The following is a 27504-nucleotide window of genomic DNA, read 5'->3' as shown; positions in this document are numbered from 1 at the left end:
GGTGTGTGTGTGTTGGGGGGGGGGGGAGGAAGGAGAGAGTCTGGGAGCAGAGGGCGCGAGGAAAGGGAGCAGGACCCAAGCGCCACGCTTTCCAGCGCTCCGCCAGCCCAGCCCCCAATTCAGCCCCACTAGGACGCTTTCCTGCTCTCCAGGAGCTGGAGCAACTCGGGCTCCTAGTCGCACCGGGCTGTCTCGGCGACAGTCGCCTCTGCCGGGAGTTTCCTGCGGAGCTAGCGCTCGCGGAGATAGCCCGCGGCGGCGCCCAGGAACCTCTGCCCATGAATGGGACTCCGCCCTGAGCGCCCCCTCCCGGTCCAGGGGAGGCGGCGGGGGGCGCCCCGCGATCCCGCGGCTCCCAGCCGCCACCAGCGCAGCAAGTTGAGCGAGTTGGTGGCCGCCTGCACCTGCCTCCCGTCCCCGGCCCCTGAGTCCGCGCCCGGCCGGGGGTGCCCAGGTGGCGCGCGCGGCCGCCGCCTCCCGCCGTCGCCCAGGGCGGCCTAGGGACCCTGCCTGCGCCCGGGCGCCAGACCATGGTGGGCAGCTGCGACCCGGAGCCGCAGCCGCCGCGAGCCGACGTCGCCCTCAACCAGCCCCCGCCCCACCCGAGCGGACGCGCGGGGGCTCGCAGCGCGCGGTCATTTCCTTCCACCGCCGCCGGGATGGGCAGCGCGGGACCGAGCGAGCGGCCCAGCGTCGGCCGGGTAACCCCTCTCTGAGCTGCGGCCGGGAGCTGCCGACCGCTGGGGCGTGCGAGCCTGGGGTCCGGGCGGCGCGGCGATGACCTGATCCCGAGCCCGCCAGGGCGCCCGTCCCTTGCTGCCCGGTTCGCTCGCAGCCTGTGCAGGAGACCGGCTCCTCGGTGCGGCGGCCCGGGCGCACGGTGGCGGGGAGCTCCGGTGAAAGGCGTGTGGGCGCCGAGCTGAGGAGGACACCTTCGGCAGCTCTGCCTTTGGAGGGGCTTCTGTAAACTACTGAGTCATTCCAGATTTAGGATTCCCTAAATAATCACCAACTGTGCCCGTCTCGTGCCGGAACGCGGGCAGAGAGAGAGCGAGAGCGCCCGCTCTCGGGACCCCGCGGATCCCCAGGGTGCTTGGCCCTCGAGGATCTCCCTCCCTCCGGCTTGTCCTCCCCCTCCCTCGTCTCCCGCTTTCTTTGCAGTGCTGCTGGAGGAGAGGCGCACTCACCGCAGCTGGAAACAGCTGCCCCCGCCCCGCGCCCCTACCCCGAGTCTAGCTAACCGCTCCCACTTCTCGCCTCTTGGAATTCCAGAAGTGGGGAGGCCGGCCCCTGGAGAACCGCAGCCGGTGCGATGCATTCCGTAGACCTCACCCAGCTGGGACGGACCTCCTAATCTCCAGAACCGCGGGCCACAGGGAGTTGAATTGCTGCCTTCCTCTCTTCTCTGACGCGGTTGGTGGCTCGTTTTCTAAAGGAACGTTTTATTCACTTTTTAGTATTTTCTTTTCTTTTCTTTGTTTTTCTTTTTTTTTTAAACCGGGGACACGCTTCTCTCCTCGGTCCAGACTCTGCTTTGTAAACGGGTTTTCTATGTATGTATGTGTAGGCATACTTTGGACACCTTACAACGCTTGCGCCTCTCCAACCGGGGCACGGCTTGTTATTTTGGACATCTTTCCCCCCTTTCCACTCGGTACCCTGAACGCAGTGTGACCAAACTCCTCACTGTCCTTTGGACGTGGATCGCCTTGGGGGTGCAAGTTTGGGGTGCAAACGTCTACTTCGTGAGAAGGCCTGGGACCGCCCCGCCCCCGACGCCAGGGGTTGAGGAAGTTTACATCTGGATTTTCACACGTTTTGTTGCCACTGCCCAGACTCCGACTAACCTTGTGGGCTCCAGGTTTTCGATACTGCAACCTCCTCAAATATTAGCACTGCCTCCCCGCGCCTGCCCTATCCCTCCAGGCCCCCTGAGGTCCTTCCCTCATCCAGGCGGAGCGGAGTACAAACCGAGGACTCAGTGGAGCCCCGGGCCTCGGGCCCGCACTGAGCAGCTATGGCTGCAGCGATAGCCAGCTCCTTAATCCGGCAGAAGCGGCAGGCGAGGGAGTCCAACAGCGACCGGGTGTCGGCCTCCAAGCGCCGCTCCAGCCCCAGCAAAGACGGGCGCTCCCTGTGTGAGAGGCACGTCCTCGGGGTGTTCAGCAAAGTGCGCTTCTGCAGTGGCCGCAAGAGGCCGGTGAGGCGGAGACCAGGTCAGTAGCTCCCCAGAGGCTGACACCCACCTATCCCCTTTCTTAAAAGCTTCTGGGAATTGCTCATGGAAGGGAGTCGGAATTCCTTTCTTCCATGCTGGCCCACCCTCTTTCAACAACCCTGCGTCAGTTAATAGCTTGTCCCATATTTTCCTTCAAAAGACTTCCTGCTTTCACCAGTCCACAGTCTAACTAGTATGAGGGCCACTTGTATGGATGCACCTAGATTCCGAGATTTTGTAACGTCCTGGAGGGCAGTGACTGGTTTGTTCATTGATTCATTTATTTGCTTATTTACCACCCATTGTCCTACCCATCCATCCACCTACCTAGAGAGTCATCATACTACCTATGGAGAAACTCGAAGATGAATAAAGTTCCTTATATTCCCCATAACCACACACGGCAAAGGATTGCGAATTATAATGGATACCAGATGAACTTAATGTTACTTTGATTTTCTTTGCCTTCAACAAGCACATGGTATTTTGCCTTTTTAAACATCCCAGTTTCCCAACTTTGCGTTTTCTCACGTGCTCTTGTGCTTCCTTCTAGTAGGGCCCCTTTCCAACCAGTTGATAGTTACCAGAGGCTCTTCTTAAAACTTTCTGTCCCATTGCCATTCTCTGCTCACTAACACTTTTGAGCAACCAAGCCAACCATGTGATATCTGCAGTTTGCCCCCCGAGAGTGTAAAGAAAAGTCTTCTCAGACGTCACTGTGGCACAACCTTTCTGAAGTTGACCCTGCTTCTCTGCAGCCTTGGGTCCAAATGGTTCCTCATATGCCTCTATTATCAGAAGGAAAACTGAACACCTTCAGTGTCAAGGGGACGAGTCCCACCATAAGCCAGGACAGTGTCACTCCTTGAGAGACCAGGGTGTGGTCACAGAGTCAGGTGCAATCTACAGCACCCTCCGTACTGATAGCCAAAGGAAGGATGGGCTGAAAAGGGACCCTGCCCAGTGATGAGTTGACTACTTTATCCTGTTAGCGACTCACACACTCTCTTGAGTTCCACAAATGAAGTGTGTAGGTTAGATTCGAAGTGGGGCTCAGAATAAGTCGAGGTTTCCAGAGTAAGCCGTGGGAGGGAGGGTACATTGCTTTGGCTTTCATTGTCTTTTTGTGATATTCATCATCCCATTGGTGTCTCATTTCCACACTCTCTGATGTCCGTAAAGTGGTAGGTTTCAAGAGTAAACAAAATCCATGATGGTTCCGATTCAGCACTTGCCGAAGTCTTTCCACCTTACATCGGGTTAATATGGCCTGTACGTTTGGTAAAGTGAAGACTGAAGGGAAAAGCAGAATTATCTCCGCATATTGAATATTCATTTTAAAGAACTGTATAAAATCCCTCATTTTCTTGTACAGGGATCCTTTGGAACCTTGCTCTCAGGACTTAACGTGGTCTGCAAGGGACTTCAAGGCTCTAAATGCAATGTGACTCATATACTCAGTCTCTGGAGTGGAGTTGCCCTGTAGCTGGGATACTTATGTCATATTTATGAGCTGATTCTACTCAGCCTTCTCAGCTAACAAGATAATAAAAGCAATGTGTTGGTCATAACTGTGAATGGATGAGATAAACTCACTGATCTTTGTGGAAGTTGATTTGTAGATGAACATGAACAGTTTACATGGCTTCCCCCCGCCCCCCCCCCTTTTTTTTTTTTTTTTTTTTTTTTTTTTGCTTGGGAAAGAAGGATTTTGTATTGTTTCCTGAGGCCATTTCCTTAATGTCTTATTAGAAACTAGGGATACTCTGGGCTTATTGTTTCCCTTGGTGCTTATTTAATCTGCTTCTCCTGTTTACACACTGAGTTCTCATCTCGAGGATCCTGACTGGTGACTTCCTTTAGCTAAAGTATCACATGATAACCTAGCAGAAAGATGGTAGGAATTGCTAAGACATTTCTAGTATAAGGACACCAGGAGTGAATTTGTTCACCAAAGACTTCCGATTGTTGCAAAGCCTGCTTAGCTCTGAAGAACGGGGGTGTCGTGTGTGTGGAAGAGCTTTTGGGGAAGATGATAGTTGTGCTATTATTGTTACTAACAAAGTCAAATAATTAATCTGTTGATTTTATGTCAGCAACCATGATTCACATAGCATGAGATGAGACTATTTATAGAGAGTTAGCACCTTCCACATTTCAGTGCCACAGAGGAATCTTAAGTGGAGTCAGAGGAAGTTGCTCAACACCGAAGAGGGGTTCTGTTTTCCATGTTGTAAGTGCTTTTGTCTTATAGTCACCTAATACTTGAGTTCTTTTTCAAAACCATTCATGCTCCAAGTCACGGGCGTTCTGAATTGCAAACTGAGTCAGAAATGGGAAAGTGGCCATAGGGGAAAAACTTGCCTCAGTAAGGGATTGAGCTCCACTGTGAGCTTCTACCTCTGTGACGCACACTCCAGTGGTCAGACTTTCTAGGAGAGCTCAGCTGAGGCACGGGGTCTAAACTGGGTGTCTAATGGGAAAGGGCATGGTTGTGGTTCTGATTTCAGGGCAGACACACTGAGCATCTCTCAGCCTCCTTTCTTAGCTCACCAAGTTCTAGTCTGAAAAATGCTGGAGCCTCACAGACACACCAGGAATCTAGAAATCACCAGGGTACCAGGCTCTGTTTTGCAAAGCACTGGAGTACAAAATGAAGATGTGGGAACTGGCAAGGCAGTGCATCACAGGGCCAAAGAGTGCATCTCTGTTTTGAGATTGCCATCTCTGGAGCATAATGTGCTGGAGTACTCGGGGACTGTGCAGCAAGATCCTGATTTGAAGAGATGAGAAATTCAAGGGCCATGGCAATTAAAAAAAAAAATCTGTGATATTACACAACTGGAGTATGGCAAAATTGGGACTGGAAGTAAATTCACTCCAGTTTTTGTTTGTTTGTTTGCTCTGTATAACAGAGGAAAAAGTAGCAGGGAAGTTAGGTGTCTCCTCTCAACTGGTGGAAATAATTTTCTACTTTTTAAATGTTATTGGTAGTGATAGTAGGATTATATTATTTTACAATTAGAGTGTGTAGTGTGGAGGAGGTCACTCTTAGTAAAAGCTAGCAAAGGCAATTTAGCTCTGAAACTACCATCACCTATAGCCAGCATGCATCATTGAAGTAGAAGTGAGTGAAATCCTGTAACTAGCTCAGGTCTTGTTAACGACTTAGTCACTGTGTGGGTTGTAGTTCTTTGAAAATGAAATGTTGGAGACCCTGAACTGCCATGCTGTCTGAGGCTATTGAACCATGAAAAAGCCTTTAGAACATTTCTGTTCCCTCACTTTCTAATAGAGAAGTGTGATGGTCATTATCTGAGACACTCCTTTTGTGTGAAGTACCTGTGTGAGCCAAACTGACTCCTGTATTTACTTAAATGTGGGTACTACCTAATTCACGGCACTAATTCATTCGGCTTTCAGTCCGCCCCTAGACACGGGTTATTTTGTCCATCATTTGTTTTATTTTAAAGAGGGGCAGTCAGTCTCAAATATTTCACATGTGACTCAATGGTCACTGGGAGTTGTCCCCATCAAGAAAAGAAAGGTACTAGTGGAATTGCTGTCTGTCAGAGTGGACAAGGTGCTTGGGAATTATCCAGGGTCATCCTCATTTTGCAAATGAGATCCTCTCTGCAAAGTACAGAGTAACTAGATAAGCCTAAAATCTGTGTGATTTAAGTCAAATCTGTGCATTTTACTTTTGTTATTGCTTCTCTGTATAATTTAGTCCCTTCCCTTAAGCTATTAAACAGAATCACCAAAGAGGAAAAATCCTTCACCTAAAATACATGAAACGCTTTTCCTAATTAAAGCACTCTGCTTTCTACACCATTTCCCTTTTAAAAATGATGTAGTATAATTACATCTGCAATAAACTAAATCAGAGAAGTGATTATAATTTTACCAAATTTTGTTGATTTTCTTTCTTATTTTTCTGAGCCTTTTCTTCCTCTCTCAAAAAAATTATAGTTGTTTATGATACTTCAGTGTTCTTCCAGCTTCCTTTGGCAGATGTTTAAAATAGCATGTAGCAGCATACTCATTCAACATGTTACTATCAAACTTGCCAAAATGTCTAAAAATATCTTTTCATGCGAAGGAAGAAAGCCTCACAAAAAATAAAGTCTTTAAGATTCAAAAGAATGCTTACTCCTGGGGTCTATGGAATGGAAAGTAGGTTTTTACAAATTAAAGTACTTATGGTCTGACACATGAGATTTTACATTTATAGCAAATGCCTTTATTGCATTCTTTCTTTTAAATGACTTATGTCTGAGATACAAAATCAGTCCAATCAGATGATATTTGGTTTGATGTTTGTTAAAGACATAGGACCACCCAGCCGCTAACCCCAGTGAACTAAGTTTTCCTTTTAGCAAACACCTTGGAGTTTAAAGTGATGTTTACTGTTTTATAAATCTCTACAGCAGGACTTTCTCACCAGCAATTGACATCCCCACCTTAAGGACATTGTAAAACAGTAGCGACTGTGATCTCTGATTTCCTTCTTCCCACAGAGAGCTCATCAAGCCCTCACACAGGATTAAGTCTTTAACTTTCTAATGAAGTTGATATTCTTGAACAGAATTAGGAAAACAATTTGCAGGAAATGAGGCAGTCTTTGTAGTTGAGAAAGCACTAGGAATATTTTTAGACCTTTAGAAATAAGGGTTTTGTCTCATAAATCTGGGTTTCTAGAAATCCTCTCAGGTTTGGTAGCACAGTATTATATTGTTCTATTCCTAGTGAACAGGTCTTTACGTATTGACATTTCTGTGATGGTCTGAATCATGATTGATTGTTCTTGTCTGTTCCTCCAGTGCTTCATCTTAAGGGGTGCTTGCTATCAGTGTGTCCTTGTGGGATTATTACTGTCTGTATGAGGCCTAGCAGCACAGCCTTCTTAGACAGGTGGCCATCCTTTATAACACCTTTGACCTTTAGCTAATGGCTTACCTGTGGATCTATGGAACTTTTCTTCTCAAGAGGAAGAAGCACTGTGTCTACAGGGCTCAGCTTCCAAAGCCATCACCTGAGAGTCTGGGGGAGAAGGAGCCTTTGCTGTCAGATGCTTTTAAAATAACCCGAATAATAAAACTTTTTTTTTTTTTTTTTTTTTTTTTTTTTTTTTTTTTTTTTTGGTTTTTTCGAGACAGGGTTTCTCTGTGTAGTTTTGCGCCTTTCCTGGAGCTCACTTGGTAGCCCAGGCTGGCCTCGAACTCACAGAGATCCGCCTGGCTCTGCCTCCCGAGTGCTGGGATTAAAGGCGTGCGCCACCAACGCCCGGCTAATAAAACTTTTTTTAAGACAGGGTTTTACTATGTAACTCTGACTGTCCTCGAACTCAAAGAGATCTGCCCATCTCTGCCTTCCTAGTGCTGGGATTAAAAGTGTGAGCCACCATGCTTGACACTATAAAAAACATTTTAATAATAACTTAAATGATTTGGGGTTTACAGTTTCTCCACAACTTCCTTCCCTCTTTTAATCTTTTTAGCAATGCACTGAGGTATTCTCTCCATCATATAAAACAGAGAACACTAAACTCTACATACTGGAGAGACTGGTTCCACCTACTGTAATCAGAAAGAGACTTAGGTTATCACTAAGCCCCATTGTTTTTATCTGCTACCCCACCAAGCTAAGAGGTTCTACTTCTGAATAACTTGTTTTGAAGTTGGAAAACTACTGTGGGGAGGGATCTCAGTCAGGGATCCAGAAACATAGATCATGGTTGCCTGGTTTCTTTGCTCTGTGCCCTGTGTGTGGTCTAAGGTCCCCAAGGAAGAAGAGAGAAGTGGAAAAGCTGATGGGGATCCTCTGTGCTGAGGAGGCATCCCAAGGCTGTCTTGCTGTGGGCCGGGTTCCTGGCTGGGATTCCCTTTGTATGCCAGGAGCCTCAGAGACACCAACCAGTGCCTCTGGGAGCACCAGAGGATCCACTGGGAGACTTGGGCCCAGTGGGCAGACTTTCTTGAGTGTAAACATAAACACCCGTTTCAAAAGTTTCTCAGATGTTTTCCAGAGGCATGTGGCTAATAGTAAATTCAACAGAGCCTTGCAGGAATTATTCACTTAGTCTTTTTAATCTTTCTTCATTGTGGTTACCATTTAACAGATAGCAGAACCATTCAACAGATGAGCTGTAGAGTGTGAGGTCAATATGAATTCTGGATGTCATTTTTAAGAACATTAAAGATGCGTATTAATCCCTTGGAGCCTCAGTTTGCTGACTGTGGAATGGAGATTTTATTCTCTCTGGTGTTTCCTTAGGTCATGTCTCTCTCCTGAAGAGCTGTCTAAGCTGTGTTCTAAACGATGAGAGAAGCAGAAAGGGGTGGAAGTCCAAGAGCGCTCAAGGCAGAGGAGGGCAACCTTACTCAGTTCCTTGGGAGATCCGGAAGAAAAATAGAGCAGTGAGAGCCCAGGAGAGGCTGATGCAGGAAGCACCTCAAGGCCTTGAAAACCCAGGAAAGACGGTGTTTTAATCCAGGATCCAAAGAAGGGTCAGGAAGTGGTAGGATGTGATTTGCATTTTAGAATGGGCACTCTGGTCTTGGAGAAGAGAATGGGCACAGAGGGTCATGAGTGGAAAGGCAGTTAGGATTTGAGTCAAGGCCAATGGTTATCCGAGTGCTGTAGAGAGCTCCTGGATATCTTGAAAAGTCTCCCAGTCTACAAGGGCAAAAGTTCTTAGAGCAATCCCATTATTTGCAAACTCCCCTCTTTTTTGGGGGGGGCTCCGATTGGGTCTTGAATGTTTCCTGGGTTTCCCCAGGGACGATTTGATAAATACAATCACATGATTCCCTACTTTTGTAACCATGTTTTGGAGTAAGACCAGCTTATCATGATACACTTTCAACTATAACAAGGTAAGGCAAGAAACTGAACCCAAAAGGGTTTGAGAATTAAGCTACCTCCAGTGAAGCCAGGCATTAGAATGATTTCCAAAATTCTTCCAAATTTTACTTCTCACTAACAGTTTAGAATATACAGTTACATAAGTGAATGTGGACTAAGTTCATTGATCTATACATAGTCAAACAGCATCGAAAAGATGTTCTTTGCAATGGCTACTTATTTGTCTATTATTTGCAATTGGTTAGTGTGTAGAATTTATGTCTCTCAGACATCCTGCTTCTAGCCACAGCTAGATTAATGCCTCTTAGTTGGAGTTTATGAACAGTTCTTTGTTTTTTTTTTTTAAAAAAGAGTATTTATTTATTCTATTTTAAGTGTATATGTGCAGACTAAGTGTGTGTAAAATGTACCACATGTGTGTAGGAGCCTACGGAGGCCAGAAGAGGACTTGGATCCTCTGGAACTGGAGTTATAGGTAGTTGTGAGCTATCATGTGGGACCAAGCCCCATCTTTTGTAAGAACAGAAACTGTTTCCTGAACCAGTGAGACATCTCCACAGCCTGCTCAGTGAAGAGGGGGTCTTCAGCTAGTGTCTCCCCTTCCCATAAGTACAGCAAGGCCCTCCAAGTCAGGGCCTCCAATCTTGCAGGACTGGTTGGATTCTAGATTTCAATTTAGGTTTGTTTTCCATAATCTCTTGTCCATTCTGCTCTGTTAGAGCTGGAAATAAACCTTGGTTTTCTTCCTTGAAAACAAGAAGCATAGCTAAAGATCTGTTTGCTTGGAAAACCATTAACTCTAGCTCTTTTCTCCATAGGAGAAAAACCACTCGTGACTGGAGCCATCAACCATGAGTCTGCTCCCTGCTTATTAGGAAGGACAGAACCTATTTTATTAAGGTGCCGTTTTTGTGCATCCCTTGCTTTAATTACTGGTGATTTACTAGCAAAGATATCTCTGTCTAAAATATCGGTCTTTATTTGCTTTGACTTCACTTTGGGCCTCTTCGGTCTCATTGAGGATTTGGAATGAAATCTAATGTGCTACAATGTTTGCTGTGTTTTATAAGCTAAGGCCAAATGGGATTGAAATGAAGCACAGGCAAGATTCACTAGAGAAAACCTGGGATCTTATATAAGTTGTTATAAAGAGGAATAAAAACAGATGAAAATTTCCAGAAAAGATTTTAACTTTATTGCGTTTGTCACGTAAGCATTGTATTTTAATTTAGGGGATTCCAATGATGAACCAGATAACCTTACAGTGGCCTCTGGTCAGAATGTATTTACACAATAGAGGAGGAAGGGACAAAATTTAAGTGCCCAAATTTAAGTATCAGGTCCATATACAAATTGCCTGGTGAGAATAGGAGTTGATTCCATTTAAGGACAAACAGCTCTACCTGTTCTACCCACAGAATATCGATTCAATGGTGTTAGGTTTTTTTTTTTTTTTTTTTTTTAAAAGGACCCAAAAATCACTCCAGGGAGGTGTAAGAAAGTTTTTCTATGTCTGAATAAAAACAGAATGTTGAGAAATAAAGAGAACCTCAAGTTCTAAGGAAACCCATGTCTCTCATGGACCGAAATAGAATTGTTGCCGTCATGTTTTGTTGTTCAAGGAAACTGGGCTGGATTTTTGCAGCCAAAGTGCAGTCAGGAATAAGGGAGAAATGGTACGTGAGTGATCACCCTGAATCTTCTAGTTCTAGGAAAGGAAGCTATGGCCATAGCCCTATATACACAGGGCATTTCTCTGAGAGATTAGAGATTTATTTTCCTCTTGTAGAGAGTGTTTCTAATCATTCACCTCCCGGCTACACCTGTCTTTTCTTGCAAGGTCCTGGGCTGTTATCCTCTGCAGCATTTGCTCCGACAAGGAGTTGGAAGGCACGTGTGTGTCTCTCTGCCCCCACATCCCGCAACTTACAGCGGGCTTCTCTTGAGCTGAGGGGTATACCTGTGGGGTCTGGAGAGTGGGAGCTGTCACACACCTTGGTCCATTATTGGATTCCAGGCAGGCATCTGAACTTCTGATGGGAAAGTCTGTGTTGGAAATGGCACTTTCGTTAGAACTTTTGCCTCAGGCCATGGTATATCCATTGTATCTTTGAGGGTTCCTATTTGTGGCCCAAGTCTTGGCATGTCTACCCAGCCTGGAATAGGATTTAAAGTTTTTGTCCCTTTAAATTGTAAAACATCAGAATTTATTGCAGTCAACCTATTCACCTCATGAGAGAGTCACGGGTGAATTAGGAAACACAAATAAAAAAAGGTAAAGAAAGGGATTGAGATTCACCCAAATTCTATGCCTCCTTGCAATACCACAGCTATCTCTTGGGCTTTTGCTTGATGCTGGTGCTGAAATATATGTAGTTGTTAGAGGAACTGTTCTTAAACAGTGACAATCAACTTATTTTCCAAACACTTGCTGAGTTTCTGTGTGCCATGTATTTGGGAATGGGCATATAGAACTAATGAGAAAGTCCTTTCTAGCAAGGTGACGTATGATGGAGATTCATTAACTCTAGCCCTGCATTAACACTCCTGCATCCTAGGTTGTACGTTCACTGTGTTCTTCTACAAAGTTTCTTCTTGAATGCCTATATTTCAAAAGCAATTATTTAATGTGTAGTCACAACCTGTCCTTTCAAGATGCATGCGTAGCTGAGCACACAGCCCCATCAACATGCATTATCAAGTCTTTCTCCACTGTCGCCACGAACCTCTTGAGCCGACTGCATCTTCTTCCCCGTCATGGAACATTTTCGTCATCCTTCTGTTTCAGTCCTTGAGTTTATTGTTGTTTGTTTTCTCTGTAGGGGTACAGTTAACCTCCACACCCATCCTCTATTTATCCAGACACCTTTCTCTGGCCTTTATCCACCCTGCTGCAGCAGAGCTGCCATTATTTCCATCTCTGCTCAGCTCCCCTCGCTCCTGCCAGCACTTCTGCGTTCCTCCCAGGTGGCATGAATCACTTCCTGCCCAGGCTTTGTACCCATCTTATTTGCAGTTCATTCTGTTTTATTTTGTAATTATTGTGTAAGTACTGTTTCTACCTCTGGAGTGTGAGTTCCTGGATGGTAACTCACACTCTATCATATCAAACTCTCTCCTTAGAAGGTGGTCAGAAATACCCCATCCAAACAAAATTGGTTCGATTAATGACTGGTGTGCTCATAGAATCAGTACTAGTTAAATTTTAAGGAAATTTCTCCATAAACAGGAAAATCTTGGACAAGACTTGAAATCGCTATTTTAGACTAATACTCATTTTTCTTAATTTAATATTAAAATAGCAAAATATCATCGACACATTTTCATTTGATATGTAGCTATTAAATAAGTGCATAGGTCCCTATGTCTTCCCTTCTTCCCCAACTCAATCCTAATGGCTACTTGCCATATTCCTGCTTTGCTTGGTTATTTTACACACTTCCTTTTTATCAAACAGAGTAACTACTTAGGGAGGGGGCAGCTTCTGCATGGATAAAGAAGGAATATCACTACACTGTCTTATGTATTTGACCCAGGAACTGAGAGATTACTAGCATAGGCAATTTAGAAAAGGGCTCATTTTTATTTTGACCGACTTTGGTTTCTTAATGTTGGGTTAATGAGGAATAGCCTTTGTTATTGATTTCAATTTTAGTCCAGTCTGGCCCTTACATTTACATTTGAGATCAGCAAGTCATTTTGGTGTTAAATACTCCCGAGGAAATGCATTCACTCTGGTCTCCCTTTACTGGGTGAAATTGTAAGTGGTGGGGGAATAAAATATTGATTAGTTCTAATTAAAAGTTGCCTTCTGTCAACACTCTTTTCCTCTCTTGGCTTTCTTCTTGTTTAGTCCCTTCTTTTTAAAGCTGTTGATATGCCATAGTCTTCTGGATTTATTTCATCACCTGTAGAGATTTGAATGGAAGTTTTAATTTAGTCTTAAGTCAACACTGCTGCAAGAATGAGCCCCATTGACCTTGTCCTTTGTCTTCTGCAGCCCAGGCAGTTTTCTCAGTTAGAATGAAGGGGATTCTGAGATTCAGCTTTATCATTCTTGATGTACACTTCTGCTAGGAATACCTTTTCTACTTTACTTTTCTGTTGTTGTGCTAAAACACTGGCCCGAGCCAATTTTAGTAGGGAAATGTTTATTTTAGCTAATTTTTTGTAGTTCATCAATGAGGGAAGCCAAGCAGGAACCTGGAAGCAGAAACTGAAGCAGAAACCATGGAAGGATGTACTTACTCTTTTGGTCCCTTGTTTCTATTCAGTTAGCTTTATTCTACAGCTCAGGACCCCCTGCCTAGGGGTGGTACCACTCACAGTGGCCTGGGCCTTTCCATAGCAATTTAAAAAAAATCAAGAAAATGCCTCAAATATATCCCTACAGTATAACATGATCAAAGGAATTCCCCAGTGGAGACTCTATCAGATAACTATTGACTCTAGCTGAAGCTAACTAGGAGACTACTCATAGAGGATTCTAAGATATCTCTGTATCAGTTTTAAGAAAATAGTTTAACAATAGATTTAACATAACATTTTGTAAGTGTTTCTATGCATACTAAGTGGACGTGCAAAATTTAGCAAATATTTTTAATTGCTTTCCTATCTATATTTTTCTTAACTACATTAATATAATGATCATGCAATAATTAATTTTTGAAAATTTTCTCTTGCAATTTTACTTTTACTTTGTAGTATTTCACTAACCATTCAAGATAGACTTGCTTGGACCTCAAAACTGGAGTGATTAATGAAAATAATGAGATGTTAACAATAAAGCAGACAGAAATGGAACCATTGATGCAATGCAGTTAAAGAATTTCTGAATAATTTAGTTTATAATGTTACATTTCTTTTAAAAATACTTATTATTGTGTGGGGAGGCGGGCTATGTGTGTAGGGAGGTCAGAGGACAACTTTGGGCAATCAGTCATTCTTGACTTTCATCATATAGGTTTTGGGGGTTGACTTAGGTCATCAGCCTTGGTAGTAAGTACCCTACCTGTTGAACAGTCTCACCCATTCAAGGAATATCTTATTTAAGACAGGTTTAAACTAGATATTGGAAATATGGCAAAGTACACTATACTATACGAAATGGAATAGTACTGGAGAGATAACTCATTCCTTAGTTATCAAGTCTCAAGATATCTAAGGCCTTGGGATCTCACCTTAGGCACATTTTTTCTAGTTATAGGAAGAGCGTTTACTGGCTGGCATCCTCTGAGTTTCATAACATCTAATATTTTAGACAGTTGGTGAAAATTGATTGTGCTCCTCTACTAGAGGATGTGGAAATGAAGATTTTAATTAAAATACTCCTTACAGTGATATTTAGTTTTTTTATGAGTTTGTATATACTACCCTCTGTCATCTGTTCTTGGAAACTTTACTGGTATTTGAACTTTCACTTTCTTTCTTTTGAGTCACTGACCATGTTATGTTACATTGTCAAAAAAAAAAAAGTTTAGCCTACTTTCTGAACTTGAAGCCTAGCACAAGTCCACTATAATTATTGCTTAAGAAGGGCTCTTCTTATAAGAGACTGTCATGATATGTTGAATAAATAATCTTGAAAATGACATAAGCCTAATGAAACTAGATAAATGCAGGTAGTCCTGGAAGAGAAGACACTCAACAATGCTCAGCAACACCTTCATCAGTGCTGCTATTTTTTGAGAAATTTGAGTAAAACTTTTCTGATCAATTTTTTCCCCACACCTAGGTGCAATTCAAAGCAATGCAATCTTCCACTCATAAGATTGTAGTCTCAGGGATATAGCCTACTTTAGAGGACATCAGATTGCCTCCAAATCTGCACCTCTTTCACTCATTTACATTCTCAGCTACTTGACAAATATCTACTATTATTTATAATCTACCCACTACTGAAGAAGGAATCAATGGACAAGACATAAGCTTTTTTTTTTCTTAAGGAAGCCGTGAGCTAGAACACTGCTAGGATCATTCATGGAAGAGCATTCTACTTGAATAGTCACGAGTCAGGAATCTTATTGTGACCAGCAGTCAACTATAGCCTATGTTGTCAACTCTATTGATTACCCCACCTCCAGTGTTAACACAAAGGGTTCTCTAGGAAACTTCTTAGGTTTTTTTTTTTTTTTTTTTTTTGAGGGAGGAATAGAAAGAAAAAAGTGCTGTTTATTTCTCTTTTATGTATAATAGTTCTGTAGATTAGTGATTTCAAACTTTAAAAAAAAATCTTTAATATTTTTGAAGCTAAAATATGGTTATACTATTTTCCCCTTTCACTTCCACTCTCCCACCATTCCCTTGCTCTGTTAAAGTTTGATGTTAACATGCTCTAGTTCTTTAGCTCTCTCTGTCTCTCTGTCTCTGTCTCTGTCTCTGTCTCTGTCTCTGTCTCTCTCTCTGTCTCTCTGTCTCTGTCTCTGTCTCTGTCTCTCTCTCTCTCTCTCACACACACACACACACATCCCTCTCAGTCCATGTAAAGTATGTATATAATTTCAGGGCTGAGAAGCTACACCCATGAAGTCTCAAGAACATGGTTGCTTAAACAAAACCTCAACAGAGACAACACCAATAGACATGCTAATTTGGAAGGGGAGAATCTCATGGGGTCTCAACCCTAGACAAAGAACTACAAGCTACCAAAGAATGCTGAGAGCAGAAGAAATAGTTTTCCCCACAGAAGAATCCCCCCACCCCCTCCACACACACATTGGTTATCCAAACTTGAACATGCATGCAAGACATTCAGTGTTGTCAGCATACCACAGTACCTTCAAGGACATCCTAAAACTACTCCAGACTCACTGAAACCCAATCTGGATTTTAACATGGTCTATGGACAACACTGAATGCCAAGGTTTTAGGTATCTTAAAACAAAAATCATGGTGTATTCCAAAACTCTCTATCTTTATTTTGTATCTTTATGGCCTCTAGTCTAACTCTCTTCCTTGTTTCCATCTTGTGGCTTTCATCCTGTGGCTCTGCCCCTTTATAGAGGCATATAATTAGCAAGTTTGAAGGCTAAGAGAGAGATTTACACTTTTTATCCTTGTTTTTCTAGTCTGAGCATTAGGACACCTACCATCAATTTGGACCAAAATTACTTGAGATTCCATTGTATATAGGAGGTATATTGACCTTGATTAGCTACCAGTTTAGAAACACCCCAGTTTGTCAATACCATTATAGAGAGTGTTGCTTGGAATCAAATATAGTAACCCATGCTTGGTCTGATAACCTCAAAATATCGTCAGTTGGGATTAGCACTTAGAATTTGTATAAGGCTTTTAGGTGATCACTTTATTCTTCTGCACAGTAATATTTGGTTAGCTGTCCTCGGAACTGCTGTTTATAATGTGGTTTGAGAAGAGAACTTTATAATTTCACAGTAGGGATTTTATTATTTTTTAATGTTAGCCAAACTCTTTGGATTTTCATAAGAGGTTTTTGCAGGCTTTCTAAATTAGGTCTCCAGTTGGTCTAGACCTCATCTGAATTGATTCCGGCACATTCACAGGTAGAATTCACAGCGTGGGAGCTATGTGCTTGAAGGCCTTGCTGTGTTTAGTTTTCCAAGAGTTCTGAGCATAGTGCTGCTCACAATTGTACTTTATAGTCAGCAAATTAATGTAACGAAAAGATACACGTTCTGCTAATTTCCAAATTGTAGCTTTCTTTGTCTTCCTTGGGTTTTTGCAAAACCCTATTTATCACTCAGATCCACTTTCCAGAGAAGTTCCTCACTTTCTCCAAGTTACTCTGTGAATCATTTACTCTATCTAGTACGTCCTTATTCAAGCTAATTATTTCTCAGAGTTTTTGAGTTTGTAGACAGTTGTCTGTGAAACCTGGGTTGTCTTTGGGAATATTAATGTTGTTGAGTCTTGACAAAGGTATTTCCCACTTTTTGTGTGTCCCTTTTCTCTTTTCTCTGCTGTGGTTACTCTTGGCATTAGCTCACTCGTTACCTGTCTATTTCTGATTCACATCAGTGTCTGAGCTTCTTATTCACACCTGACTGTACCCCGCATAACTTTCTATAGTTTTCCCACTAGCCACCCAAATACAGCTTGCCTCATTTTGAAATTGTGACTTTCCTCCAGGCCCCAATCCACTTTGTGTTTTCAGTTATCTGTCTTAATGAATGACATTAGAAAACATGTCAGTTTTCTGTCACCAACTTCTTTTGTCTTCCAAGTTATGAGCCCCACTTTCTCTGATCCGTCTGTCTCATTTTCTCCACTCATATTCATGGGTCTTGTCTTGTTGGTATTTTACTCTTGTTCATTCACCAGGTAGTAATTAAGGACTTTCCAGGAACTACAATGGATATTGAGATGATTCAAGTACAGTCATATGTCACATAGTTGACAACCTTGGTTCCATATTATTAACATTTATTTTATATTTTTTGAGAATGACATGTATGAGTACTGTATTTACATCATTTCTAACCAACGTTTTCCTCCCTCCAACTTCTTTCTTGTCCCCCGACTCTCTTTTAAATTCATGACTTCTTAATTGAAATTCATTCTTTCTATCTATCTATCTATCTATCTATCTATCTATCTATCTATCTATCTATCTATCTATCTATCAGTTCTTTAGGGATGAGCACTCTGGGGTTAGATATCCTACCAGGGAACTTGTTCCTTGAGAAGAGTCTCCTTTGCTTGGCAGCCTATAGCTCTTTATCTATGGATTTATGTGAGATTTCCTCCACCCAGGATGGAACGTCAACTCATGTTGTCATGGCACAGGTCCTTTTTAGATGACCATATTGTTAAGGTTGAACGGGTGCATCTCTCTGTCATATATAGAAGATACTGTCTCACAGCAGCAGTCCTGGTCCACCGACTCTTACCGTCTTTCTACACACTCTTTTTGTGATGTTCCTTGTGGCTTATGTATATCAGTCATGTTGTAGGGATGGGCCCTCCCACAGTCAATTTCTCTCTGCATTTTGACCAGTTGTGGGTTTCTATGATGGTCTCCCCTATGCTGCAAAAAGAAGCTTCTTTGATGAGGGATGAGAGCTATGCTTACCTGTAGATATATGGATAGATACTTTGAATGTAGTTGGGAATTCTGCTGGTTTGGAAAAGTGGCAGTAGTTGTCTTGTAGGGTCCACATCTTCCCAGTAAGGAGTAACTGGCTAGGTTTACAATATTAGGCATGAGTTCCCTCCTATTGAGAAATCCAAAATGCTGAAACTGCTAGAAGAAAATATATGCAGTACCCTATGAAATATAGGTGTAGGAAAGGGGTTTTGCTGAGGATCACAGGTCAATAGTTGACAAATGGGACCTCATAAAACTAAAAAGCTTCCCTACAGCAAAGGAAATAATAAATTGAGTTATGAGAAAGCCCAGAGAGACTCTTTGTGAGGTACACACCTGATAGAGGATTAATATTTAGAATATACTAAGAGCTCAAAAAACAAGAGTTAAAAAAAAAAACATAAAAATGGGCTGTGAATCTGAACAGAGAGTTCTCAAAGGAAAAGATTGAAATTTCTGAGAAATATCTTTAAAAGTGTTCAATATCCTTAGCAATCTGGGAAATGCAAATTCAAACTTCTTTGAGATTTCATCTTTTTCCAGTCAGGATAGCTAAGATCATGAACACAGCTGACAACAAAAGCTTGTGAGGATGTGAGGAAAGGCAGGCAACCCTTGTTTACCATTTGTGGGATTGCAAACTGGTGCAGCCACTATGGAAATCAATGTGGAGAATTTTCAGGAAGCTGAAATTTAGAGCTAACATATGACCCACTTACCTTTTTTTTTTCCCCTCATCTTCCTTTTCATAGTTTAGGGGCTTGTTATGACTCAGAGTAGTGTGAAGTCTTCTATCAGGTGTGTCTCCTCTCTCAATTATCTGATCATAATTTAAAGAAAAAACTATTCAATATCCTATTACTTTCCTATAAAAATGGTGGCAAAGATCCCTGGCTCCTTACAATGACTTTAAACTGGGATTCCCTGAGCTTTTGTCTCACCCAGTCTCTTTATCTTGTCTCTTGGGTATTTAACCACAGTCCCTATACTCGCAGTGTGGCATTTGAGCCAGGCCAGGGAAGATGAGGAGAATCTCAACCAATGAAGCAGCAAATATGGACAGAAAACATATGAGCAAATAAATAGGCAGTGAGGAAACTGTGTATCCTAGCATTTCCCCAAACTCAGAAATACATAACAGATAAAAGGGATTTTCCTTGCCACGCCTTTCTGGTATTTCCCACTAGTTTTCAGTCAAAGCAGCTGCTTCCAATGTGGTCTAATTTAGGAAGACAGAACTCGGTAGATTGGAGTGCCTTTCATAAATTAGTATGTCGGAAGCTGTGAATCAGCTTTCGGCAAGTTCTACCTTGAGATACCTGGATTATTATGGGACCCTTTCTTCATTTAGAGTAAGTTTAAATTTCAAAACGAGAACTTTAGAACATGATATTTAAATAAAAGAAATTCTTTTGACAGCTCAGACACTGTGGATGATGGGCTTAATCAGAAATGATATTATCTTACCATTTGTTCTTGGGTTGAATTTTGAGATATCATCTAGTCTAATTGTAGTTTGCACCTGATACCACTAGTTTAGAAACTGTCTCAGGAATTACGTATTCAGAAAAATGGAGTTTTACTGAATAATTAAAAAAGAGAATGCTTAAGTGTGAAATAAAGGCCTCAAAGCGATTTTAAGTGGAATTAATGTGGAGTCGGTCAATGTTTTGCTGTTTTTTATTTTATTAAACTAATTCAATACTGAAGACTGGAAATGCCTCATTTCCTTTCAAAATCTAGAATGAAAAAAAGGGGGGCCGCTCGCTTTGTAAAGATATCATGGCAGTATATGCAAGCAGTCTCGAATAGTCTCTGAGGAGCTGCTCAGTCCACCTTTACTCAGGGCTCAGGGGGAGATTATGAATGCATACGGTTCTCAAGTCTTTTCTCATACATTAGCCATTCAACTGCACTTCATCCTAAGACTCCCTCCAACATCACTATCAAGAAATAAGTGACACAATTTGGTAAGGCTTGTATTTACTAAGACATACATGGAAGTTTTGGTTCATTTTCTTTTTACTCTTTTCCATGTTTCATATTTTTAAAAAACAGCATCTTTTTCAAAGTATTTTCAAACTTAAAGAGTTATTTGTAACATTCTTCAATTTGACATCATATGGCTTGATTTTTTTTTTACTTCTATATACCTTTTATTTCCATTTTATATTTTACCTGCTATTGTATCACAATTATGTGATTGTAAGTCATGCATCTTCCTGTTAGAATGATGTGTTTGGGACATGATCCACATCTGGTTTTCAACAGCATCTGGTAAGATATCTGGCACAGCACTGTGCTTCCATAGATAATCAATGAAAAAAAACAAGCCCAGAAACAAAAGACCATCCCCCCTTTAATATACAATTCTCTACTCTACATAATTATTAAATAAAATGTTATATGAATTCCAGTGCCTCCACTGGAATGATGAGAGTTGCTATCCCAGTACAGTGATTTTGACTGTTTGTTTTCATATACATGAATTTGCATATGCCCACTTATGTAAAAATAATAAAGAACAGCTATAATTGTACTTTGTTTTTATTCAATTTTATTACTATACTTATTAATAATAGCTATCCAAGTTCATTGAAAAAATTAAAATAAGACATAAAATCAATTTTTTAAAAATTATCAGTGATTACTTAAGCAAACCTGACAATCTTAATTAGTATATTAATGACTCATTGTACCTCTTTTAACTCAAAGAATGTATCTTTGGATGTCCAATCTTCCAGCTGGATGGTTAGACACAGCCTCGGTCCATTGGAACTTTCAAATTCTAAGCTTCTGTGTAGTGCCGGGCTAGTCTTACACATGTCACATCTGTTCTGTGAAATCACTGAAGGGCTGACTAGGAGATGCCATCCCAGCTCTTCCTTCTAGAAATCACTATAAAATATTAACCAGCTCCTTCACTGTGATCCCGTAGGCAGGCATGCCAGGGCATGCCAGGATTCTCTGATAATAATGAGAACTGACTACTGTCCTAGGGTTTGCAGTGTAGCAGTAAGCACACAGGGGACAGGGTCACCACGAACATTTCCCTGTACTCCCCCAGAGTCACAGTGCAGCTGCTGTTGTTCACTCTCGTATTCCTACCATTGTTTATGTTGTTATTTATAGCGATACTCATATTCAGTCTAAGGAAGCACAGATTGGACTAGTGTAACCGTGTGAAAGGCACAGTCCTCAACAGTTACTTCTTCTCAATAGTTTGACCAGTCATGAGACTTTTCATTAACTGTGACCAGTGCATGAAAGAGACCTCTCAGTAAAGCTGGGAGTGTACCATTGATCTGGGGGTATAAACATAAATATGTAGAAAGCAGTTTGATAGCTCATCCCTTTAACAAAATGATGGTAGTAGGTTCACACTGAGGGCCTATGACCTTCCTCTCAATGGGCTTTTGAGCAGATTTTTAGTACCAAATATTAATTCAGCCTTATGGAATGGGTCTCAAATTAGAAAGTAGTTGGTTGCCCCCTTAACAGCAATGACACTATTGTACCAATGTACCATATCTTGCCTGGTAGGTCAGTATTGCACCATATAGGGTCTACTTTCAGATGGGACCACTGTTGACCTTTATTCCACAGGGTCCTGGTTAGCACTGTCTGGCACTACTAAAGCCAACAAACAAGAAGGAAACTTATAGCTTAATTCCAGCTTCATTCTCCATGTCGTTCAACCAAAGTGCATGCTGTCTTCAGCAGTAAGGTATCACTCACTGTACAGTTTTGGTGGCAGCCATTAGCAATGGCAATCGCATGGCGATACGTTGGGAGTGTATCTCTGGTACCTCCTTGACCAACAACTCATAAGGAAGTATCACACATCCAGCACTAGGATTTTATTTAATAATCTATGGCTTCAGGGAACATCATTATCTATCCAATGGTACCTTCATTCATATTCTTTAGTTTTATGTATTTATTTATTTATTTATTTATTTATTTATTTATTTATTTATTATTTTTTTCCAGAGCTGAGGACTGAACCCAGGGCTACCACTGAGCTAAATCCCCAACCCTAGTTTTTTTATATTTTTTATTAGTTTATAACAGTAGGTTTTGATATGGCTTTCTCATAACTGTGGCTTGGATAAACCCTTTCCTCCTCTTTCTGCCCCCGCCCCCATTCCTTGCCTCATTCCTGGTCAAACTTTTTCAGCTTCAAAATTCTCCGTTTTCTTTTCTTTTCTTTTCCTTTCTTTTTTTTCTTTTTCAAGACAGGGTTTCTCTGTGTAGCTTTGCGCCTTTCCTGGAACTCGCTTTGGAGACCAGGCTGGCCTCAAACTCACAGAGATCCGCCTGCCTCTGCCTCCTGAGTGCTGGGATTAAAGGCGTGAGCCACCACCACCTGGCTCCGTTTTATTTTCATATCATGTGTATTCCACTATCCCTCCCCTGGTGAGGGAGGGGTTTGAGAGGCCCTGTCTCTGTCTGAGGAGCTTATGGTCATTCATGGTTGTTGAAAAGGAGGAGTCTTTTCTTCCACAGTATAGCCACTGGCTTGCTGCCCATACGTTAATAAATAACCCCTGCCCATGGTCATATAATCAATCTTCTTCAGAGTCAGTGAGTCCCACACATAAGAAGAGATGAAAGCAGAAGGGGGCTTTGGGGGAAAAAGATAGTTAGTGGGAATGGGAGCAGGGTAAGTGTGGATAATGGAGATGAGTATGATAAAAATAGTTCATGTATGAAACTGTCAAAGGATCAATTAAAATAATAATAAAAAGACTCTGAGCAGTCCAAGAAATCTATATGAATTGGGAAGATAGAATTTTCAAGTGTCAAGACTAAACTTTTAAAACATTTGCTTTGATTTTGTGTGTTGTGTTGAGTGTGCATGCACCTGCACACATGTGTGTGTGCCTGCATGTGTGTGTGTGTGTGTGTGTGTGTTTGTGTGTGTGTGTGTGTGTGTGCGCGTGTGCGTATGCATTTGAAGGCAGGTGCCCAAGGAGGCCATAAGTGTCAAATGCTCTTGGAGCTGGAGTTAACAGGTGATTGTGAGATGCACAACATTGGTGCTAGAAACTGAACTCCTGGACTTGGGCAGGAGCAGTACCTGTTCTTAATCACTGAGCCATCTTTCCATCCCCCAAACAAAACATTTTATGCAATATGATGGTTAATTATCTTGATTTCTGTATTTCAGCATTAGACATCCTGTGTGAGTGTCCAATTTCTGTTGATCCTACAAATATTAGAGATTGGCTTATATAATAAACAACTTGAAAGCCTACTTTATGGAACAGAGTCTGTGTATGTTTGTTAAGGTATTACTGAATTTATAAAAACTATACATGAATATATGATAAATTACTCTTATGCCATAGTATAAACATATCATCCTAGCAGGAGGAGCTCAATGGTCATGGGATACTTGATATTTTGCATGCACCTTAGTACATCATGCCCAGTCCATTACAAGTACTCATTGTCACAATCACACTACAGCATTTCACATGCTGTTTATTGATGTGTGTGTCTGTCTATTTATGTATCTACCTATGTGTGTGTGTGTGTATGTATGTATGTATGTATGTGTGTATCTATCTATCTATCTATCTATCTATCTATCTATCTATCTACCTATCATCTACCTACCTACCTACCTACCTACCTGCCTGCCTACCTATTATCTATCTTTAAATCATTCCAGCTATGAATCATCTATCTGTGGCATTTTTATACAGATGAAGACAAGTGAATCTGCCAAAAGGCTAGTGACCGAGTTATGAATTGAGGCAAGCATGGGTGACACTTCAGACTGACTTTCATCCATTCTGTCTTCCTGGGGAATCCTGGGGTATCTTGCTAGAAAGGATAGAAACTGACTGCACTCTGCCCAGTTCCAAGGTAGAGGGTCACCACTCACAGGACCTTCTGCCAATGGAACTTTTGAATCCCAGCGGGGGAAGTGGCTCCATGAAGCAACCATTCTAAGAAGGCACCCAGTGTAGTCTGAGAGATGTTTTTTTCCTCCTTAAGAACCCTTACATATCTACTGGAACTCTCGGGTGAGAATTATTTGCTATAAAGAGGAGTCACCACATTTGGAATCTCCCCGACACTTGTGCAACTGAATAAGCGAATTGACATCTGTTCTATCATTCTTTCCTTCTGTTTCAACCAAGTTGTTTTCTTCTAGCAGAGACTACTCTCCCAGGTTCTGTTTCCTCCACTCCTGCCTCCATAGAGAAGGTGTATTGCCTTTAAGCCCTTTTTCTTGGGTTCTATGAAATACAAAGCAGCCTTTCTTTATAACCTTTTTTCTCATCTTTGCTCATTTTGTTCATGAAAGAGAGAGAGAAGGCAAGGGAAACTGCCCCTCTTGTTGATGTTTGACCTCTTAAGACCTTCTCTACAGTTACTGTCAATTTTTCTTCATTCCCCCCCCCCTCTTTTTGAATACAGCATCTATAATCAGCATTAACAAACTGCTCTTGGCTCCTCTGCTAGTGACTTCCAACATTTTAAACCTAATGGAAAGTTCCCGTGACCTCTTGGTGGCACTTATCGCTACTGGTTAGTCCTTACTTTGGAAATATTCTTTACTCCTGTTTGAATACTCCTTGTTCTTCTTAACCAGCTAAACCCTTTCTTCTTCCACATCTGTGGATTTTCAAGGCTCTGCTCTGGGTACTTAGCACTCAGTTTATGTTCCTCATATACCAAGCACCTCTGCACTGATGTCCTCAGTCAAGGCCTCTCCTCTGAGTTGGGTATTCATTTCCACTTTCTCTTTCTACCTGGAAATAACCCAAGCTGGACAGGTGGATATGTAAAACTCTGTTCTCTTCTACTGATTCTCTTTTCACAAAATTCTATCCCAACCTTTCTTGTTTAAATAAGTAACAAGTGAATGTGAAGGGGTCGCTGCCAAGAATAAATACATAGACTTCTTCAAGACTGCCTTTCACCACTGTGGTTTTTGAGTATACCAGCATATGAACTGTATGGAGCATACACACACGTGCAGCCATGCAGATTAACACGTAGCTCCTCCTTGGAACTGTCACAGATCCTTGACACTTCACAGAGGCGTTCCACACTGCCAGACTCCTTGGTCAGTGCAGCTTAGCAGACAGGGATATGGTTGGCTCACGGAAGTATAAATTCTTGTTTTCTTTCCTGCCATACAGGGAGAGTTATGCTATTTGGAGTGAAATAGACCAGGGTAATTCTACCCTATGAAGGAAATTCTGGCTGTGCCCTGGTTGTGCACTTCCACTTTCTATTTTTGCTGCCCTCCCACACGTTTTTCTCTATGCCCACACCAAGTTATTAAATAAGACAATGCTACACCCTAAACTACTTCCCATCTCCAGTCTTCTGTCTCCATCACTGTCTTCTCTCCACCGGTTTACATGTGTTAAATGCGGCCACTTCCTTACTTGACTTCTTGTCCATCTTCCCGTCTGGGCTCTCTCGAGGATTCTCTATGGTGCTTTTAAAATACAGGTTTAGGTTGGATATTTTTATTCTAGAATTTTTCTGAGACATTTCATTCCTTTGCACAAAAATAAGAATCTGTAATACAGTCTTTCTTTAGAATAGCTTTTAAAACCCCAATTTAATAAATATATGAAATATGTATTTTCTAACTTAATAATCATATATTTTACCATTTAAAAGAAATAATTTAAGCATATTGTACAAATACAAGTAATAATGCTACAGTAATGTCTTAGTTACCTTTCTATTGGTGTGACAAAATGTTCAAGATAACTTTTGAAAAAAGAATTTAGTTGGCCAATAGTTTCAGAGGGCTAGAGTCTGTGATGGTGGGGCAATGGCAAATGGCATGGTGGCAGGAAAAGCTGAGAGCTCCACATCATGGTATACAAAGAGTAGGCAAGGAGGGCTAATTCAAAATGTTGCCAGTCTTTTGAAGGCACAAAACTTGCCCCTGGTGACATACTTCCTCCAGCAAGGCCATACCTCCTAACCCTCCACAAACATTCAACTGAAGATCAAGCATTCAAATTTATGAACCCATGGTGGCTATTCTCATTCAAACCACCACCACACAAGTAGTATAAGTGGTTACTTATAACCACTTCTTTTGGTCAATTATTGGCTTTAGATGAGTAATAATAGTGGAAGGAAAATTACCATTGCTTGGTTAAATTACCTGGTTTGTTTGAGGGGTTTTTATACTTTGTTTTGTTATTGAGCACACGAATGACTGATAAGTATAGGAAGACTGTTAGTTTTGGAAAAATAGTGAATAAAGCCAAGGACTGTTTGTATTATGCTCTTTGGGGTTTCACAGCTGCATATTTCAAGTAGTACTGTGAAACATAGAGGTGGCCAGCCTGAATGTAGATGAACCTCTGCTCGTATGGTCTGATGGGCTAATGCAATAAAATTGTGTGGTTCTAGCTCCCATTTTGTGTTCCTGGTTCTTTCTCCTCTTCCATCCTGCATTTCCCTGGAGACCCTTGGTGGAAAATTACCCTTCTCCAGCTTCCATATTTTCTCTCATTTATCCATGTTCCATTGAACTGGTCACTACTTACTCTTCTGGACTTATCTGCTTTTATGTTCTACAAGTAGCCATTTTCCTTTTTAGAGAAGAGGTAAGTTCCAACATTCTCTCAGAGCCCTTCTTGTATTTACAGTTAATTAATTGTAGAATTATTACTTCCCATCCTTTGCTCTAGAAGGTCAATTTCAGCAGGCCACTGGCCAAAGTTCTCATATTTACACGTATACCTTGGCACAAGACCAAGGACAGAATACTGGGGAAGGAAAGGCCAGTTTAAGAGTGGGAGGAATGTGAGCAGACATACTCAGGACATAATTTTGGTCTTTCACCTTATTTTGGTATTCATTGTTAAGAAGATATATGGGCCAGGCAGTGGTGGCATATGCCTTTAATCCCAGCACTTGGGAGGCAGAGTCAGGCAAATCTCTGAGTTCCAGGCCAGCCAGGGCTATTTAGAGAAATTCTATTTAAAAAAATAAGAAATTAAAATAAGAACATATGTGATAGTTGGTTGCTTCTATCTTCTTGGTATTCACATTGTAAATCATTGAAGTAAGTATTGTTTTATAAAGCAATTATTTAAGTGCTGTTTGGAATAATAAAACTATCATAATGTGCAAACAACTTGGACTGTACTTTTTAATGTTGTAGCTGCAATCTAAATGTGGCTTTTGAACATTTGAAAGTAGTTAGTTCAAAGTGAGATATGCTGTAATTATAATCTCCATAGTAGATTTTGACAACAATGTGAGAAAAATGAGTACAAAGTATCTTGGCTTCATATTTCCAATATATTAAATAAAATATATTGTGGAGAGTCTTGGTTAGGGTTTCTGTTGC

The 27504-nt window shown here is 41.6% G+C and overlaps 1 protein-coding gene across 4 annotated transcripts in view; it reads left to right on the top strand.

Annotated features, from left to right (window-relative positions):
* The window catches only part of Fgf12 (fibroblast growth factor 12), a 524714-nt gene that overhangs the window by 272428 nt on the left and 224782 nt on the right, over positions 1-27504 (top strand). The window contains exon 1 of one of the 4 annotated variants that reach the window (XM_006974464.4): positions 648-2216. The exons of the other annotated variants lie outside the window; for them this stretch is intronic. Coding sequence (XP_006974526.1) covers positions 2018-2216 — 199 coding nt within the window. The 5' untranslated portion in view covers positions 648-2017. Of the gene's footprint in view, positions 1-647; positions 2217-27504 lie in introns of those variants that run through there. 4 annotated transcript variants of the gene reach the window in all.

The sequence above is a fragment of the Peromyscus maniculatus genome, chromosome 12, assembly GCF_049852395.1.
Source record: "Peromyscus maniculatus bairdii isolate BWxNUB_F1_BW_parent chromosome 12, HU_Pman_BW_mat_3.1, whole genome shotgun sequence".
In the NCBI taxonomy this organism is placed as follows: domain Eukaryota; kingdom Metazoa; phylum Chordata; class Mammalia; order Rodentia; family Cricetidae; genus Peromyscus; species Peromyscus maniculatus.
This window is presented reverse-complemented; position numbering and strand designations above follow the sequence as displayed.